The sequence below is a fragment of the Colletotrichum jinshuiense genome, chromosome 3, assembly GCF_051148585.1.
Source record: "Colletotrichum jinshuiense chromosome 3, complete sequence".
NCBI classification, from domain to species: domain Eukaryota; kingdom Fungi; phylum Ascomycota; class Sordariomycetes; order Glomerellales; family Glomerellaceae; genus Colletotrichum; species Colletotrichum jinshuiense.
Genome location: NC_139310.1, coordinates 508345 through 525741, shown reverse-complemented (window position 1 = coordinate 525741; position 17397 = coordinate 508345). Strand labels below are relative to the sequence as shown.

At 57.1% G+C, this 17397-nt stretch overlaps 6 protein-coding genes across 6 annotated transcripts; 2 read left to right on the top strand and 4 right to left on the bottom strand.

Annotated features, from left to right (window-relative positions):
* Positions 1-85: 85 nt before the first annotated feature.
* On the top strand, positions 86-1441 carry EsH8_III_000150 (ATP-dependent RNA helicase eIF4A; the record flags this gene model as incomplete). Its single annotated transcript, XM_083261875.1, has 3 exons — positions 86-191; positions 265-1305; positions 1383-1441. The coding sequence occupies 3 exons, from the start codon at positions 86-88 to the stop codon at positions 1439-1441; spliced, it is 1206 nt and encodes a 401-aa protein (XP_083122362.1).
* Positions 1442-2059: 618 nt separating this feature from the next.
* Positions 2060-3644, bottom strand: EsH8_III_000149 (uncharacterized protein; the record flags this gene model as incomplete). Its single annotated transcript, XM_083261874.1, has 3 exons — positions 2060-2708; positions 2815-3259; positions 3323-3644. 3 exons carry the CDS (start codon positions 3642-3644, stop codon positions 2060-2062), a joined length of 1416 nt encoding a protein of 471 aa, XP_083122361.1.
* Positions 3645-7231: 3587 nt separating this feature from the next.
* Positions 7232-8530, bottom strand: EsH8_III_000148 (TauD/TfdA dioxygenase family protein; the record flags this gene model as incomplete). The annotated part of the gene is made up of 3 exons (XM_083261873.1): positions 7232-7794; positions 7849-8184; positions 8242-8530. 3 exons carry the CDS (start codon positions 8528-8530, stop codon positions 7232-7234), a joined length of 1188 nt encoding a protein of 395 aa, XP_083122360.1.
* A 1445-nt stretch (positions 8531-9975) lies between these two features.
* EsH8_III_000147 (uncharacterized protein) lies at positions 9976-10599 on the top strand (the record flags this gene model as incomplete). Its single annotated transcript, XM_083261872.1, has 2 exons — positions 9976-10400; positions 10482-10599. 2 exons carry the CDS (start codon positions 9976-9978, stop codon positions 10597-10599), a joined length of 543 nt encoding a protein of 180 aa, XP_083122359.1.
* Positions 10600-11773: 1174 nt separating this feature from the next.
* Positions 11774-12823, bottom strand: EsH8_III_000146 (alpha/beta fold hydrolase; the record flags this gene model as incomplete). The annotated part of the gene is made up of 1 exon (XM_083261871.1): positions 11774-12823. One exon carries the CDS (start codon positions 12821-12823, stop codon positions 11774-11776), a length of 1050 nt encoding a protein of 349 aa, XP_083122358.1.
* A 1605-nt stretch (positions 12824-14428) lies between these two features.
* On the bottom strand, positions 14429-14902 carry EsH8_III_000145 (uncharacterized protein; the record flags this gene model as incomplete). The annotated part of the gene is made up of 1 exon (XM_083261870.1): positions 14429-14902. The coding sequence occupies one exon, from the start codon at positions 14900-14902 to the stop codon at positions 14429-14431; it is 474 nt and encodes a 157-aa protein (XP_083122357.1).
* Between the last annotated feature and the right edge of the window lie 2495 nt (positions 14903-17397).

Sequence of the window (17397 nt, the reverse complement as noted above, 5' to 3'; positions counted from 1 at the left end):
AACACCACCGAAAGCATCGCGAACTCTCCGCCCAAGCAAACACGGAACCACAAACACCACACCGATCAAACCCACAACCATCATCATGGCGGAAGGCAGCGGAATCGACCGTAAGGCCGAGGAGAGGATGGAGTTTTCCACCTCCAAGGAAGTGACGGTCCACCCGACCTTCGAGTCCATGTCCCTGAAGGGTAAGGCTACCAAACACCACAGACCGCCCATCCGTTGCCATTGGATAACCGCGTGCTGACATTCGCTGGCCAGAGAACCTCCTCCGCGGTATCTACGCCTACGGCTACGAGTCCCCCTCGGCCGTGCAGTCCCGCGCCATCGTCCAGGTCTGCAAGGGCCGCGACACCATCGCCCAGGCCCAGTCCGGCACGGGTAAGACGGCGACCTTCTCCATCAGCATGCTCCAGGTTATCGACACGGCGGTGCGCGAGACCCAGGCCCTCGTCCTCTCCCCGACGCGCGAACTCGCCACCCAGATCCAGTCGGTCGTCATGGCCCTCGGCGACTACATGAACGTGCAGTGCCACGCCTGCATCGGCGGCACCAACGTCGGCGAGGACATCCGCAAGCTCGACTACGGCCAGCACATCGTCTCGGGCACGCCGGGACGCGTCGCCGACATGATCCGCCGCCGCCACCTGCGCACGCGCCACATCAAGATGCTCGTCCTCGACGAGGCCGACGAGCTCCTCAACCGCGGCTTCCGCGAGCAGATTTACGACGTGTACCGATACCTGCCCCCCGCGACCCAGGTCGTCGTCGTCAGCGCCACGCTGCCGTACGACGTGCTCGACATGACGACCAAGTTCATGACGGACCCCGTGCGCATCCTCGTCAAGCGTGACGAGCTGACGCTCGAGGGTTTGAAGCAGTACTTCATCGCCGTCGAGAAGGAGGACTGGAAGTTCGACACGCTGTGCGATCTCTACGACACCCTCACCATCACCCAGGCCGTCATCTTTTGCAACACCCGCAGGAAGGTCGACTGGCTGACGGACAAGATGCGCGAGGCCAACTTCACCGTCAGCAGCATGCACGGCGACATGCCGCAGAAGGAGCGCGACAGCATCATGCAGGACTTCCGCCAGGGCAACAGCCGTGTCCTGATCTCCACGGACGTGTGGGCCCGCGGTATCGACGTGCAGCAGGTTAGCTTGGTCATCAACTACGACCTGCCGAGCAACCGAGAGAACTACATCCACCGCATCGGCCGAAGTGGTCGCTTTGGACGTAAGGGTGTCGCCATCAACTTCGTTACCAGCGAAGACGTGCGCATTCTGCGGGACATTGAGTGTGAGTGGCGTCCCACGGCCGTTTTTTTTTGAATGGACGGAAAAAAAGTGCTGACTTGTGTGTGTGTGTTTTTGCAGTGTACTACTCTACCCAGATTGATGAGATGCCCATGAACGTGGCCGATCTCATCTCTTAAGCGTGCGGCCAAGGGAGCACCGACGCGCATTACACCCCACGCCAGCAGATGACGAGGGTTACCATATAAAGGCAGGCGAAAAGGTCGTCGAGCCATGAGATAGTGGAGGAAGGGGGCTCTGATTGGAAGCAGGTGAGCATACCCGCGCGGTCTCCCCCCCTCCTCAAAGTGAAATCCGAGACACTGACTCGTCATTCATCAGACGAAAAGAAGATTCAAGATTGTCACCCAAACTAAAAAACAAAAACACTAAATCATCATGGGCGAACGGCAGGCGTCACAATGAGCAACTGATACGGTTGGCTTTTGGGGGAAAATGTCATTATTCGTAGCACCATGAAACAACCGCGCCCTGCGCTGCGCTGAACGGGTATATAATTGCATGAAGCCCCAATCGCGTGCATGCTTCGTTTGTCCTTCCCCAACGCCGTCCGAGCCTCGGAAGACCTGCAGCCACGTTCCGGAGCGCTGCCCGCTACGTACATGTCCGCCGCCGCCTCCTCCGCCAACTAAAACCTCCCCCCTGAATATATAAACAAGAAGAAGAAGAGACCCTAAACTTCAGTGGCTCCCAACGCCATTCGTGTTGCTTTTGCTATTGTGTGTGTGTGTGTATCATTACGACATATTCCCGGGTACGGGCGACTGATGGCTCTGCACGTGCCGCAGCGGCGACCCGCGGGTCACTGCCCCCTGCGGCACCTGCACCGTCGACTTCCTCACCAGCAGGGACGGCCAACGCAGCGGTGCCCCGGCATCGACCTCGGCCAGCCTGAAGTCGTCCCGGTTGGCGCCATCGCCACCGCCACGGCCGCTGTTCGCGGCGTCCGCGGCTGGGGCGTCGACCTCCTCCTCGTGCTCCGTCGGGGACCACTTGATGTCGTCTATGCTCGCGAACGTGTCCCGCTGCGGCCTCAGACGGTTCGGCATGGTGCCGATGGTGAGCGGGCGCTTGTAGTACACCTCGGCGTCGCCGTTGGAGTAGTTCTCCTCCCAGTCCTTGCGGGCGGAGCCGGCGGAGGACGAAGGGGAGGAGGAGGAGGATGAGCGGGATGAGGAGGGGGTGGCCGAGGCCATCAGGCTGGGGAAGAGGCGGGCGAGCAGGGGCTTGAGGGTCGTGAGGCACGCGGTGACGATGGCGGCGTTGACCTCGATGCAGGTCCAGTTCGCCACGCGGACGGCGGTCCAGGTCACGTCCATGACCTGCGCCGGGGACTCGTTTGTGTGGAAGAAGCCCACGAGGCGGATGATGGAGATGCCGCAGACGCTGAGTCGTGTTAGTCCTTTTTCTTTCTTTCTCTCACCTCGCACGACGATTTCAACGGGCATTGGCCCTGGAAAAAAGGCAGGAGGATTGGAGGGGTGGCACGTACAGGAAAGCGAGGCAGAAGACGAAGTACAGCCCCATCTTTTGGCGTCGCGGGAGGCGCATGGACGACACGACGAACAGCGGCAGGAGGAAGATGAGGAAGTCGGTGGCCAGGTGCATGCACGCGTTGCCCCAGAAGACGTTGATGGGGTGGCAGTACATGGGCGGGTTCAGGGGGTCCCGGTCCCAGGCGGCGTGGAGGGGGATGCAGGTGGTGAGGATGCTGACGATGATCCAGGTGTGGGTGATAACGACGATGCCCAGCAGGGTCTTGCCGAGGCGGCGGACAAGGTCGTAGGTGAGGATGCGGACGTAGAGGAGGAGGATGGAGACCTTTGTGAGGGTGAGGCTGATGGAGTAGAAGAGGTTCGTAAAGGTCCCCGTCATGACGTAGGTCGAGAAGGTGGGCCAGACGAAGTAGAGGTGGTCGCCGAGGCCGAACTTGAGCTCTGCGGACATGTCATTGTTAGCAGGCGCTCGTGAAAACCAATCACCGGCGAGTGCAAACGTACGTGTCATCATTCCCGCGCTCGTGGCAATGGCGAAGACGAGGGAGGCGAGGATGGTCCAGTCCTCCCACTTGACGGCGTGGAGGATCCTGGCACGGGTGTAGAAGCGCATGGCCACAAAGGCCGAGGCCACCAAGGCCGAGATGACGGCCACGGGGACGACGGTGGCGCCATTCCACTCGTTTGGGTCAGGTTCTGGGAGGACGAGCCATGGAGGGGTTGTTGTGTTCGTGGCGGCCGTTGCGACGGCGGCGGCAGCATCGGGGGTTGAAGAGCGCAGGGAGAGGATGGCCTCCGTGGCCGAGCCAAGGCCGGTGGGCGGCATGCTTGCGGGTTGGCGGTGCCGGGCTGTTGTAGCTATCAAAACGGCTTCCTGGGGCTCAACTCAAGTCCATCATTGGGGTCGGGGTGTAGTTCCGGAGAGCTGCGGTGTTGGTGGTATCCGGCACGGGGGAGTTTTGTGAGAGATATGGGTTGGTGTTCGGTGGATTCGCCGTCGAAGAGATTGTGGTGTGTACGTCAGCCGTGAACGCGCACTTGATTGCCCGTCAACGAAGACGTCGCTTAGCTTGTCAAATCATGGCCAAGATCAAAGATGAGGCTCTAGAGATGCAAAAGACGAGCAAGGAAACCAACGAGCTGTTGGGTTGGGGGCTGAATGGCGGGTCAATCGACCTTATACAGGCAAGCAGGCGGCGTTAATAGCAACAAAGCCCCTGCCCACGATGCCTCGCCTGGAGACGGACGGGGGGATGAGAAGTGGCCGTGGATGTGACCACGATGTGGCCGCACGATGCAGCAGGGGGTGGCCAGGGGACGGGAGATCTGTGACGGGGGAGGCAATGGGTAGGAACCCATGTCTTTGGTGGCCTCTGCAGACTGCAGCCCCAGATATGCGGGAGGGGATCCGCAGGATGGGCGACCTGGCAGTTTGGCCGCGGCCGAATTGGTTGCAACAGTGGATGAAGGGACGAGGGAATGGCCAACCCGAGCCCACGCCTGGGTCTGTCCGGCAGGGGTGGTAAGGGAGCGAGGTTGAAGGGGGATGTGGAGGCCGGACGATGTGTGCCGCTTGCGTTGCATGCATGTTGGCTGTGGTGCCATGCTCGGGCCGTTATGAGGCGGCTCGGTCTGGGGGCCACGATTGGTGCGGTGGAGTAGCGAGGCCCAGGAAATCTTTGTATAACTCCGATATTGGAGGGGATATTTGGAGTGTCGCCATGGCCAATGATCCGGGTTTGCTGACAGGAAGATCTGCTTCACTGCATGATCTCGCTGATCATGTTCCCGTTAAACAAAAGGGAAGCCATGCCATGTCAACGCTGAAAAGCTGCACTTGGGCAAGGCAGCAAACCCCACGACACGGCGACCAACAGCCCCGTCTCCCCATCTCCTGCGACAACAGCCTTGTTGCCCTCTCGGGGCGGGACCAGAAGACAGACAGGCAGACACCCTCATAGAACAGCCCATTTGAAAAGTCTCCCAGCCGGTCGGGTCGAGTCCAGGACTCGGGTCGGCAGAGATGCAGGCATGAGGCCCGTCTTGGGTGGCCAGGGCCGGCCTCCATCGGGCCATTTTGGGACGGACGGGAAATATCTCAGGATTAGGGATGACCGCGGCCTCATGTGGTGAGGCCGTTTCAGCTGTCGACCCGCAAGGACCAACGGTCTGGAACGCGAATGTTATGAATGCCGTGTATATACAGCGTGGAGCGGCCTGATGCGGCGACGATTTTCCTATTCTGGCGAACGGTTTCCTGGATTTGGCAGGCCAGAAATACCGTTAGACTTTCTTTCAGCCGCAGGAACACAGAGGAGACCCAGGCGCACCTCGGCAAAATAGCTGTTATTCAACAGGGCAATAGCCGAGGGGGGGAAGGCAAAAGCCGTCGGTCTAGTCGAGTGGTTCGTGTCATGAGGTGGGAAAGTATGAATAGAGGCGACGTGTGGTAAGGCGAGGTGTGGTAGGGTGGGTGTGGTGTGGTGTGGTGTGGTGAGGTAAGCGAGACGCAGCAGGCGATGAACCTACGCACCTGAGGGGGGGCAGGCGTCAGCTGAGACACAGTTACAGCGCGTTCAGGCATGCCCCCTTCCCCCTGACGGACAAATCTGCCTGGGCAGCCCCCCAAATGGGCGATAGAGGCAGGCGGCTCCGCGCGGGTTCACACTACGGCGGCGAATGCCCATCGCCCAAAAATAAACCATAATTCCTCATCCGGCGAGACGGGTTTGGACGATGCCATCTTCTGACTCTCTCCACCGCGGGACTCCTTTCCTGTCTCTGACACCATTTCCATTTCCGTTTTCCATTTACATCTCATCTCATGTCGTCTCTCTGGGCGAGCGACACATCGCAACAGACACGGCTGCCGCATTTCCTTCCCGCTTCACCCCCTCTCGCTCGATCAACCTCCCCCCTCGGCTTTCTTTTGGCCCTCTCGCGAGACTTTCCGTCGTCGCCTCACCCATCGTCTCACTCGCCTACTGCTATGCTATGGACGGCTCCGTTTGCCTTTCGGGGACCTGGGCGATGCTGTCGTTGCCCGTATCACCAGTGTTGGCCAGCACGGCCTCAGCCACGCGTACCCAAACTCAAAATAATATAAGCTCCCACCTTCGCGCCATCTGAGGCGTCTAGAACCTCTGCTCAGAAACCCTCGCGGCTTTCAGCATCCAAGTTGGGCCATCTTGGCGACGAAGGGTTCTCGCAACAACACCCAAACCCCCTGCCAGCCGTTGCAGGCTGGTTGACAGGACGCAGGGGGGCCGGTGCTCCCCCCGGTCCCAAAACCGCGTCTCACACGCCAGTCGCAGGAAATTGATGAGGGCATGTCGCGGCTGTTGCTGGGGTCATACCGCCTCGGCAACCGCCGTCTTTGGGTTGGGGGGGATGCAAAGCTCATGGGGAGGAAATCACCAGAACGTCGACGTACGACGCAAGAGTGGGAGGAGCTGCTCGCAACTCAACACTGCGCTCTCTCCAGTCTGGCTGGCCCCTTGTGCATTGTGCAACCAGCCCTGTTGATTTACACGTTGCTGAGTATGTTTCTGTCTACCGCTTCTGATAATGGCGGTTCTACCGTTCCACGCGGCCATGGGCTTTGCCATCGTGTCGCTTGACGGGCAGTGGATGGTGCGCAGACGAGCTGAGCCGATTAACTTTGTCGAGGTCCCCTCCCCCACATACCGTAGCCAGCTCGCCTTTCTCTCTCAAAAAGGTCCAACGTGCGTGGCCACCACACCAGGGCCCAAACGACGAAGCACCCTGGAAACTTACGTCTTCTCATCGTCGACTGGCTTGGTGGCCTTGAAACCGCCCAAAACCTCGGAGACATCCGTCTGGAAAAGTCCAGTTCTGGATCGGCCCTCTCGTCAAGCCGTTTCTTCGGACGAGAGAAGATTAGCGGGGTGCCCCCCCATACCACGCGAGCATCTGAACGTGGTTACGCCGCTCGGCTTCGCACAGGGAGCCATGGCGGCAGAGAGTGCCGGGGTGCCAGGTGCCAGGCGGAGAGCGGAAAACGCCCGGGCAAACTTTTAAGGGTCTCAGGGACCGGACTAGAAGGATGTTACGCTCTTGATATTGGACCTGAACTCTAATAGGTGCCGGCCAAGGTGCTCAGCGCGATGCGCTACCTTCTTGCGGCCTCGTCTGGTATTTTTTGCCTTGGTTCAGCTCCAACGCAAGACATCGGCAATTGATGCATGTATGCCTGAGCGGCCGCCGAACCGGCACACAAACAGCCTTCGCAACTACACCATGTCCTCTTATCCGTATATAGGTTTATGTGATAAAGTTGGAAAGAAGTATCATGCAGACGAGGGGGATAAAAAAAGGCTAGTTCATCCAGCATTTTCGCCTTAGACCTTACAGCGAACCTTACAACACGCTGCTCATGCAAAAAAACGATCCTCAGCTCTGGGCCGCCTGCTTGCCGACAAGTGCCTCGGCAAGCGACGCCTCCCGCCTGCTGCGACTCTGAGGGTCAAAGTACGGCCTCTCTCCGAGACTCACGGTCCGGGATCCCTGCCGCTCCCCAAGGCCCTCTGTTATGTAATCTGGCGTCGCGGCGTGGTACACGGAACGGTTGTCCCAGATGGCCACGTCGTTTGCGTTCTGCCACCGGTATCGCACCTGGAGGTCATGGTTTTCCACAATCAGCTGCACGAACCAGTCGAGGAAGTGCCTCGACTCCTCCTCTGACAGGCCGTTGATCTTCTGGACGTGGTGGCCGGCGGCGAATATGCTCTTCCACCCGGTGACCGGGTTGGTCCGCACAACCGGGTGGACGGCTTCGAGGATCTCCCCGACATTCTCTGGCGCGCCTCGCTCGGCGGAGAAGAGCTTGAAACCGTTTCTCTCCGCCGTCTGGTTGAAACCCGGCTGGGCGTACGTGGCAGTCAAAGTGTCGAGAAACTTTTGGAGCGGTTTCGATATCCGGTCATATACCTCATACCCGGAGGCCCAAAGGGTGTCTGCGAGATGTCAGAAAACAAAGCATAAAGGTAGGCAGGGGACCGGCGACTTGCCTCCTCCGGTCTGCGGCAGCTGGGTCAGCCGGAGCAGAGCATAGTCACTCGGCACTGGCTCAAAGGTGATGTCGGAATGCCACTGCGACTTTTGGCTCTGCTTCTTGTTGTAGTTTAGGAACCTGTTAATGTTAAGCTTCTTGGCCTGGGTCGACGAGATGACGCTGATCTCGTCGTCGTTTGTGTCGCCGCGGCCCGCGTTGTTGACGGGGTGGATGTGGAGTTTCGAGGTAGACGGCTTCCCAGAGAGTTCGCCGAGTCTCTGCACGAGCTCCTTTTGGAGGTCATTATCAATGTTGTCCTGCTTGCGGAAGAAGACGACCCCGCGCTGCGAGACTGAATCGCCATCAGTTAATGTGCCTACTCAAGTGCGTACGCGGGGATTCGGCCTACTAGTGATGGCCAGGTCACGGAGCAGCTCATCCGAGTTGGGAGCCCTGAGGAGCTCTTTCAAGTCGACGGTGGGGTACTCCCGTCCGATGATTGGCGTCACGTCAAAGTGCTCGAAGTGATCCAGGGCACCGCTCAGCTTGAGAGGCTCCTTGTGGCCCGTACGGAGCTCGGGGAGTTCCTCCTCTTCAGACTGCACATCGCCAGCGGGTTGCGCTTCCTTTGTCGGCAAGACCTTTGCCTTGATATCCTCAACCTTGGCGGCAGCGGCTTCTGTTGCTGAAGGTGCCATTTTTTTCTTATATATGTGTATGCGTGTAGAAAGCTGTCAGGTTTCGAAGTATGTTGACTGTCTCAGGGAAAAGTTGTGAATCGATGGGTTCAAAGCGCACGCAGTCGGTCTCTTATACACCCTCGCCCTCACCACCACGACAAGCTACAAGTGATGCGCCCTTTGGGGCGTGGGTCTGCGCGGTATCATCGTCATCACGCGATATGCAACTCTGATTCTGTAATAGGAAACGCCGGATCTGCAGCGCCAATCGCTGTTTCTGTCGCCCGACGGCATGGTAAGGCGGGCATATGTATCCATTGGCACACGCTGGTCGGCGGCACTCGGCGGCACAACTGGACGCCGAGTCGGAGCCGCGTCTCCCGGGACGCCCACTCCATCTCGCCGGATGGCTTTGGCTTGGCTGAAGCATCGCCATGCGGGGGAGCCAATGAGGTGCGAGGGGATGCTGGAGAGACGGGATGGAATGGTGCAATGGGATGCGACGCATTCGTTGTGGTGTCGACGCGGTGGTGCGATTTTGGTACCGATCGCGAGCGGGGGGGCGACCCCGCGCCAGCCATCCAATCCCGACGGAGCGATATCGCATCGTTGTGCGTTGGAATTGCTGGCCGGGTCACTTGCGCGGGTCGGGGTGTCGATTTACTATGACAAATGATTGTCGCGCGTGGGGTGGTTGCAAAGCATCTCTATACCGTTCGAGTCCCGAAGCGCTCGCTGGGTTGGCATGCCTTCGCGTCGACCGCTGTCGCCGGGAAAAAGTTTACATCGGCGATGTCGTAATCTTACGTGACGCTGCATAAGGGTGGTCTGGACGGAGCTCAAGCCATCAATGTTGCGCGGGCAAAGTCGGCGACTGCCGGGGTGGGTCGTGAAGCGGTGCGCAGCCCCGGGAGGCAGGCCGTGTCCGGGACTTTGATGTTCGAACATTGGTCCGCCCGCATAAGCGACTAACTCCCCGAAGGCCGGTTGCTGTCTCGGCGGCAATTGGGTCCAAGGATGGACGTGCCTGAGTAGGAGCAGCGCCAGCCTGGACTGCAGTAAGCAAGCAGCGTAGCAGGGGGTGGCTAATGTTATTAGACTGCAATCACAGCCGGCGTGGACAAACGGGGCTTCATGGCCACAAACGGCGAGCGGTAAAGAGGTTTTTTTTTTTTCGTTTTTAAATTCCATTGCGGGTTTGCGATGACGGAGACGGGTTCATCGCAGGTATTGGGTTTCCGCATTGTCTTCAGGCGAATAAGCCGTCGATCCACGGCCGCCCGCCCACCGACGTCATCGATCTGTCACTGATATCATTGGAGCCTTTCCGCATGGACATCCTTTGGGACGGTGGTTTTTACTTGGGACATATCAAACTCATTACACTCGAATTGTGCACTTTGATTTCCAAGAACTCACCACGGATAAACCGCTGACACCTGAGATATCCAAATCATCAAGCCATGTCACCTTCAGCACCACCCCAGCCCCCCAAGTCGGAAGCCTTCACGGCGGCCGCCAACCCCGCCACGCGCAACCCGGCCGAGAACGCCGCGGCTCACAGGACCGAGGGGCAGGGGCGCAGCGCGGCGCCCGGCCGCACGCCGCTGCCGCAGTCGCAGTCCCGGTCCGCCGACGACGCGGTGCCGAGCTCCCTGGGCGCGGGCGTGCGCTCCTCGGGCCCCGCGGACGAGACGGAGCGGCAGAACACGGCGTACGCCGCCGAGGGAGCGCCCGCCAAGGGGCCGGAGAACCCGAACGTGGACGCCGAGCAGATGGGGACGTTTGCCGAGGGCGAGGTCGCGGACGCGGTTGATCGGAAGAGCGGCGCGCAGAAGGCCCCCGGGCAGGACGTGCAGTTTGATGACTATAGCAGCGGGCTTGAGAGGTGAGTAACACTGCCCTGCTTTCTGGGCTGGACCTGGAGGTGTTGTGTGAGAACGAGCCGGTTTGCTGACTTTTGGTGCAGGAAGAAGGAAGAGCAGAGAGGTGCTAGGGAGGCTATCAAGGAGTCCAGGAGCGCTGGTGCTGATGTCGATGGCGGGGCCGGGCAGAGGTCGTGGAGGGAGGACAATCGGGATGTCTGAGTTGCGCCGCCATGTACTATGTTAATGTAACCAATCACCTGTACTTTATGAAACAAATAACAAAACGAGACCGATTTCAGTACGAGTCTGTAACAACAATTCATGTGGGAGCGAGGTACCCGCAGGACGACTGATCGAGCACAGGAGCATGAATCTTTTTCCTATCGAACAGTCGTTGAAGCAAATCCAAGTTGATTGCAATGAAAACCAATCCTTTTAAAATGTGACAGAACTATAATCAGCAACTCCAAAAAAAGAAGCGCAACGCCGCCAATGTGTCAAGATCTCTGAGCACTAAATTGCGCAGTGCTCACCCTCAAAGGGACAAACGTGATAAGATCAAGATGAACCGGCAGAGAGAGCCTGACCCACGCCATGGCTCAAGTATAAGTCCGTTGCCCGCCGGCCCGCTCAACAGTCAGCCAATCATTCACGAGGTCCAACCTCGTCTCCTCCGAATGGTGTAGTTGGTTCATCACGTTCGACTGTAATGGGTTTCCAAGATGATCGAAAGGTCCCTAGTTCGATTCTGGGTTCGGAGATATTCTTTTTGCTGTTTGCCCATTTAGCCTCAACTTTTCATTAGTGCCACGCACACCGACGCTAGGAGGAGTCCCCGGACAGTTAGCTAGCTAGATTGGCGCCGCATGCCCGCGCAACTTTCCTGTAGAGCTAGTGTATGTGTGTCCTATAATTTATGCCATCGATATTATACCCTTACACGTCCCCGTCGTTAATAGATCCCAGCTTATTATCTCTTATGGTTCTATTTTTAGATGTATCATAGTGGGATCATAGTGGGAAGAAGTGAGGACAGTCCACTTAGGGCTTCGCTAGTGCCATCCATCTGCATGTCTGTTGTCTTTACAAATGTGTCCAGTTGGACGTAGACCCCGCGCAAGGGTTCTGATACCCAATTCCGACCGTCTCAGTCATCCAGTTGTGGGATCTCGCATCACACAATCAAGGGCGTTTGGCTCAGTGGTAGAGCGTCCGCTTTGCATTCTTCACAATGTCTGCGGAAGGCCCAGGGTTCGATCCCCTGATCGTCCATTCCAATCCACGGAATCCGATTAATCGGTAAATCTTTTTTGTTTTTTTGGATACCTATTATATAGGTGTCGATAAAAAAAAACCCACAATGCTTGCATCGTTCTGGTTAGTTATGACACAATTATAACCATGTTCCAAGTGGTGCGATGAGGTTAACTACACAGCCACAATTATCGAATGTCTCTTGCAGCCAGCCCGTCAGATCTTGACCAAATTCGTCAGGACACTCAAGGAGCGCCCAATGCCCGCCTTTCCTGGTGACGCTCTTCACGTTGGGCAGCACCCCGGCGGCGATGCTCTGCTGCAGTAGCTCGGGCCTGCACACAAAGTCCTGCTCGCCGCCCCAGTACAACACCGGCACCCGGACCGTCTTGGCCTCCTCGGGCACCCGCCTCTCCGACTCGGCCTGCACCCCGGTGCTGGTGCCCGTGTAGGCGCACTTGGGCGCGGCGAACCCGCCGTCCCTGCCGAAGCGCTCCATGAAGTCGGCCTTGTGCTCGGCCGTGGCGTACGCCTGCGTCGGCTGCGTGCGGCCCTCGCTGACGAAGGCGCGCATCCCGCCCGGCGCGCACCAGTTCTCGAGCCAGGTGTGGGGCTCGCCGAACGTCACGGCGTAGACGGACTCGAGGTTGCGGTTCATGATGTCGACGGCGTCGTCGGCCGTGAAGAAGTGCCAGTACTCGAAGATGCCGACGCCGAAGACCATCTTCGTCATGGCGTTGATGGCGTCGAGGTCGAAGTGGCCGCTGGGCGCCATGTAGGGGACGTTGAGCGTGACCAGGCCGCGCAGGCGCGAGGGGTGGAAGTTGTACAGCCGCTGGGCGACCATGGAGCCCCAGTCGTGGCCGAGGGCGACGACGCTGCCCAGGTTCTCGGCGTCGAGGATCTCGACGACGTCGGCGGCGAGGTGGTGGAAGGCGTACACGCTGGGGTCGGTGGGCTTGGAGCTCCCGCCAAAGCCGAGGTTGTCCAGGGCGACGATCCCGAAGCCCTTCGGGAGCAGGTAGTCGTTGATCAGACCGGCCCAGAGGCGCGCCGTGTCGGGCCAGCCGTGGAAGAGCAGGAGCGTGGGCTTGGACTGCTGGGCGGGGGAGGTGTAGTAGGTGTAGGTGAAGCCGCGAGACACGTCCAGTGTCTTCTTGGCAAGCTTCGAGAGGTCCATGTTCGCCATCTTGGAGGTGGTGCTTGGAGTTCCCAGACCCGCCGTCACTGCAGTTTGAATCTAAATGGAGAGAGAGAAGATGTTATTGCATTTGTATAAACACGAGCTGCCTGTATTTCTTTGACCGCATCCGCCACCCAATGCCCTTTTGGCCGGCTACTCCCTAATTCGTTGAAAATCGAACGCGGTTTGGAGTATGTCTCAGCGGCGTGACGCAAGTAAGCCGGGAAGCCATTACACGTCACGCCGAACTGCGCTAGTCTTCCTGGGCGGCTTTGACGTTGCTTTCTAGCGGGGCCGGCCTGCAGCCATTTGGATCCGGTAGGAATTTGGCGGACCTCTTTGGCGGGCTGCTCCGTGGGGATACTTCTCTCCCCGACGGCATGGACTGCGGGCAGTGCAAACCTGCAGTGTAGATTGGCAGTTTACGGTGGGTTATTGGGTTTATCTGCCGATTGTGATCGGACAGAACGGTTACGGAGGAGATGCAGTTACCTATCTGGAATAGAATTGAAACTTGAAGGTGGGCAGGTCGTGGGATGGCAGCCGGGAACCTTTCCGTATCAGGACGCCGAAATATTCGCAAGGGTTTTGAGGTTGCCCGTTGCACCTTATTCGGCTTATGGGAACCCAAGTATTAGCCTCACCCACCTGGCTGGGAAATATGTTAACAGTGACCAAGTTTCTATTGCAATGCTAAAATGCATATGGCCCCAGAAAACTACAATTTGATATAGTGCTAATCCAGTTTACATCCGTGGCTTGCGGTAGCCCAGCGTCGTACTCCTCTCGCATTGTAGACACTGTGAATCCAAGTTCTCTTACAACGAAGATTTTCCACTCTGTTAAACCTCCATAAACAGAACTAGTGTGGGCCCCATCAGCATGGTAATTGACACATCTATGCACTCCAAAGGGCTTGATGACCCCTCTTTAGGAATGTGTATCAGGTATAAATCATACTAACAGCCATCTGTAATGCTGCCAAAATCAAACTGAGGTTTACAACAATCATTTGCAAAAACTGAGGTCTTGAGTTTCTGGCGACGGAACCAGCTAGATATCAATGAGTTGGACGAAGAGAAACATAAAGGAATCTTGATCCTTCGGACTGTTTCTGGCATATGCATAAATGACGTCATGTTTAGTTCCCGTAGCAAATCAACTGGACAAATAATCCATTAGGTCTTTGCAACATTCACCAAGTAGCCTCCAGGAAGCAGTTATTATTTTGAGGGGTGGACGGATAGGCAAAATCAACAATATGACAAGTATTGCGAGGAATGACGGGTCATTACCGAATTCAGCTGAGTGTCTAAGAACGAAGCAAAAATACAAGGGAATCCAAAAAACTGCTCTCTGTCAGTTAGAAATGATAGCATCAGCCAAGAGTAGTGAGAGCTTAAAGATATGATCGCCGAGTACTAAATTCTACCTGGACGTTCCACTTTGCAATTTTATGCCCAACGAGTCTGGGACTGCCCCGCGTCTTTCATAGCATCGATCCCTACACTGAACTCGACATGACTGACAACCTATTGCCCGATGTATAATAGCCGACGCGGATGGTGTCGTTCCCAACCAGCCCGTCCCTCGTCGATTATGGCAAGACCACTAATAGGGCCTGGCAGTGCGATTCTCCGATATCCACGACTCGTGCCCGGGCGGCCTGGGACGCCCGTCCTCGTTGGGCCACCACGCGCTCTTCCTGTAGTCGCTGAACCACATCATGCTTTCCTCGCGCTGGCCGTGCCAGTCGCAAAAGTCCCAGTGCCACACTGCGGCGTCGTACCACCACCGGACGTTGGTGCACTGCACCATCTTGCACTCGTCCAGCTTCTTGCCGAAGGCGATAAAGTCCTCCCGGATGGGCGGCGCCGTCCACGAGCACCAGTCCCCCGCAAACCTCGGGAGCTCGTGCTCCTTGAGCCTGTACTCGAGCTCCTTCATGCAGTGGATCACGCAGGGGGGGATGTCGTAGGGCCTGAGGGGCATCCCGGCGTGGCGCCTGTGGTTGGCGGCCGAGGCTGGCGTGGTGAAGAGGGCGAGGGGGGCCAGGAGGAGGGCGATGGTTGCGAAAAGCTTCATCTTGTCAGGTTGCAAGAACTCGCTGTATTTTTTTGTTTCCTCTTTTCCTTTTCTTCTTCTTTTTTGGTTTCGTGGGGTCGTGTATGATGTATATGTCGAGCGTGTAGAATAGGGAGGCAATAGCGATGATTTGTGTAGGTTTATTTACAGCGATGGGAAAACCTGGCGTCTATTTGGATGTACGGTGCGTCAGAAGTAGGAAATCACAGCGAAGCCACCGCGTGGGGGGATATTATACTTATGAATGTATTTTTGGCTTTGGCTTTCCACTGGAAGAGGAACCAAGGCGTATTCGTAGCGCCATGGAAGCCCGTCATGAGCAGCTGCAGAGTTTGCTAAAGACTCGGTCAGACGTAGTCAGAACCACGGTTTGAAATCGTGGGTCCAGCAGTGCAGTCTTATTGGACTCTACCAGATAAGTAACAGCCGATGAGTGATCGTCGTGCCCGACATGTAGCCTGTATGGCCTCACAGAGACGATGACAAAGAACAACCAGGCATTTAGGGTAGACTGTGACGAGCAGCGAGCAGATGAAATAGCACTGCCCCTTTCTATCGTCATCGGGGGAGTTGGAAGAGAGACCGGTTGGGGGATTCGGGTGGGCGGCTTGGACGACAGTCAACATCGTGGCTTCGGGGGGTAGGCAAAATAGGGGCGCACCGATGCCTCTACAGGCGACGAGAAGCCCGGATGCGTAGTCTATAGCTCGCATGATTGTTGTCTTGTGCTGTTCAGTTATTCAACTTGACTGTAAGCTCTTGTGCCGGGGGCTTGATGGCAACCTGAAGACCATGGCGGAATCGGGGGAAGATTTACATACACGGGAGAGGATTCCAAACCTTGGATATCATCACTGAGAGTGTAGTCACTTTATAGAAGTCAAAGGCTCTTCATTGAATATTCTTCTAAAACACTATTGTATAGAGGAGGATTGCTAATTGGACATGTTCTAATGCTGACTTGACAACTTGGGAGTCAAGGCATCGGCACAGCTCAGATCGAGGCGATGGTCTCGAGATCCTGTGCCTAAGTAACTGAGTAACGCGCCTCCACGCCTCCGCAAAGTACGATGTCATGGCCCCAAGTTGAGGCTTTACAGGTTAAGCATGTGTATGTCTTGACGCTTGTCAAACGAGAGTTTCCAGAAAGCTGAAAATGACCAATTGGGCCTCTCTTGACGACCTACGGGTATCACGCGGGCTGGCCAATAGCTCTTGTAAGTGTTACTCAATCGATAATTTCGGCTGAATCTTGGCTCCCAACACAAGGCCAATGGCAGCCACCATCAGTCGGCAATCGGATGAATGCGATATTCGAGAGACCTAACACCAGATAAGGTGTGGCAAGACAGTTGATTTTCAATGTCGATCTTGCATCCAGATTTTTGAAAGTTTCAGCTGATCCCACAAGCTTGGCGATGCCGCCCAACAACGTGAGCTCTGGCCCGTTGGTCAGATTCGCCAAGGCCAAGAGGACCAAGAAGCCCAAGAAGACCAAGACTCACGGGAGTCACAAGTGGAGATAGGAGAGGCCCCCAAGGGCGTCGATGCAGAGAAGACCCTTGGGAACGGCTGGGCGCATCCCGCCTCTGACCGCATTGAGATCCAGCTGCCGTTATTTCGGTATGTACTATGACGGCGTCACGGCCAAGCAAGGTCGAATCGTCCAGGCCAAGGCGGGCAGGCATTCTGCACCTCCCCCAACCCGGCGAGCAAAGGCCGGCAGCCAGATGTTTGAGAATGGGGCCGATGCCATCATCCAAGCCTCGGGTGCATGCATGACGCCGTAATACAAGCTCATGGAAAGGAAGCAGTCAAGCATTGCGTGGAGCAGCGACAGGGCGAGACAAAAACAAGACGGACAAGACGGATAGGTGAAAGGCTTAGGTTGTGATGCCAGTGCTGATCATCGTCGCAAGCACGTTTTTGCGGCGGCGGCCTGTCTGAACTTCTTTTTTTGTATGTGTGTGTGTGTAGGACAGCGCCATGTCGCGACCGGGTGGTTTGTCTTACCCCAGAATCGCAGCAAGCGCGTGTGCACTGGTCACAAAAGAGGAGGTTAGTTGGTTAGCATGCTGGTTTACTAGATAGTCCGAGTGGTCTGACGATGGCGAGCATGACAAGCGGCCCCGAGGGGCTGGTTCGGGGAGATGGCCGCTGGCGCTGGGTGACGGCATCGAAGGGGGCAGGATTTGTGTTTCTTCGAGCGACTTTCCATGGATCGATCTGGGCGTCGACGGCTCAGGGGACCATGGCGAAAAGTTTCTTTGCCAAGAGCGTGCGACCAAGAACCGCTGGTGTTTCTGGGCCGAGCGTACGAGGAACGCGAGAACCGAAGGCGAAAGAGACAGCGGGAGGGCGTCTGTCTGGGTTCAACCTCCTACGTCACTTGGCCCGGTCCACACCATCTTGCGCGGTCTCGAGAAGCCAAGCGCTTGGCGACTCCACCGAGAAGATTATGACCTGTGTGAAGTTGGAGCGGACGAAAACAAAGG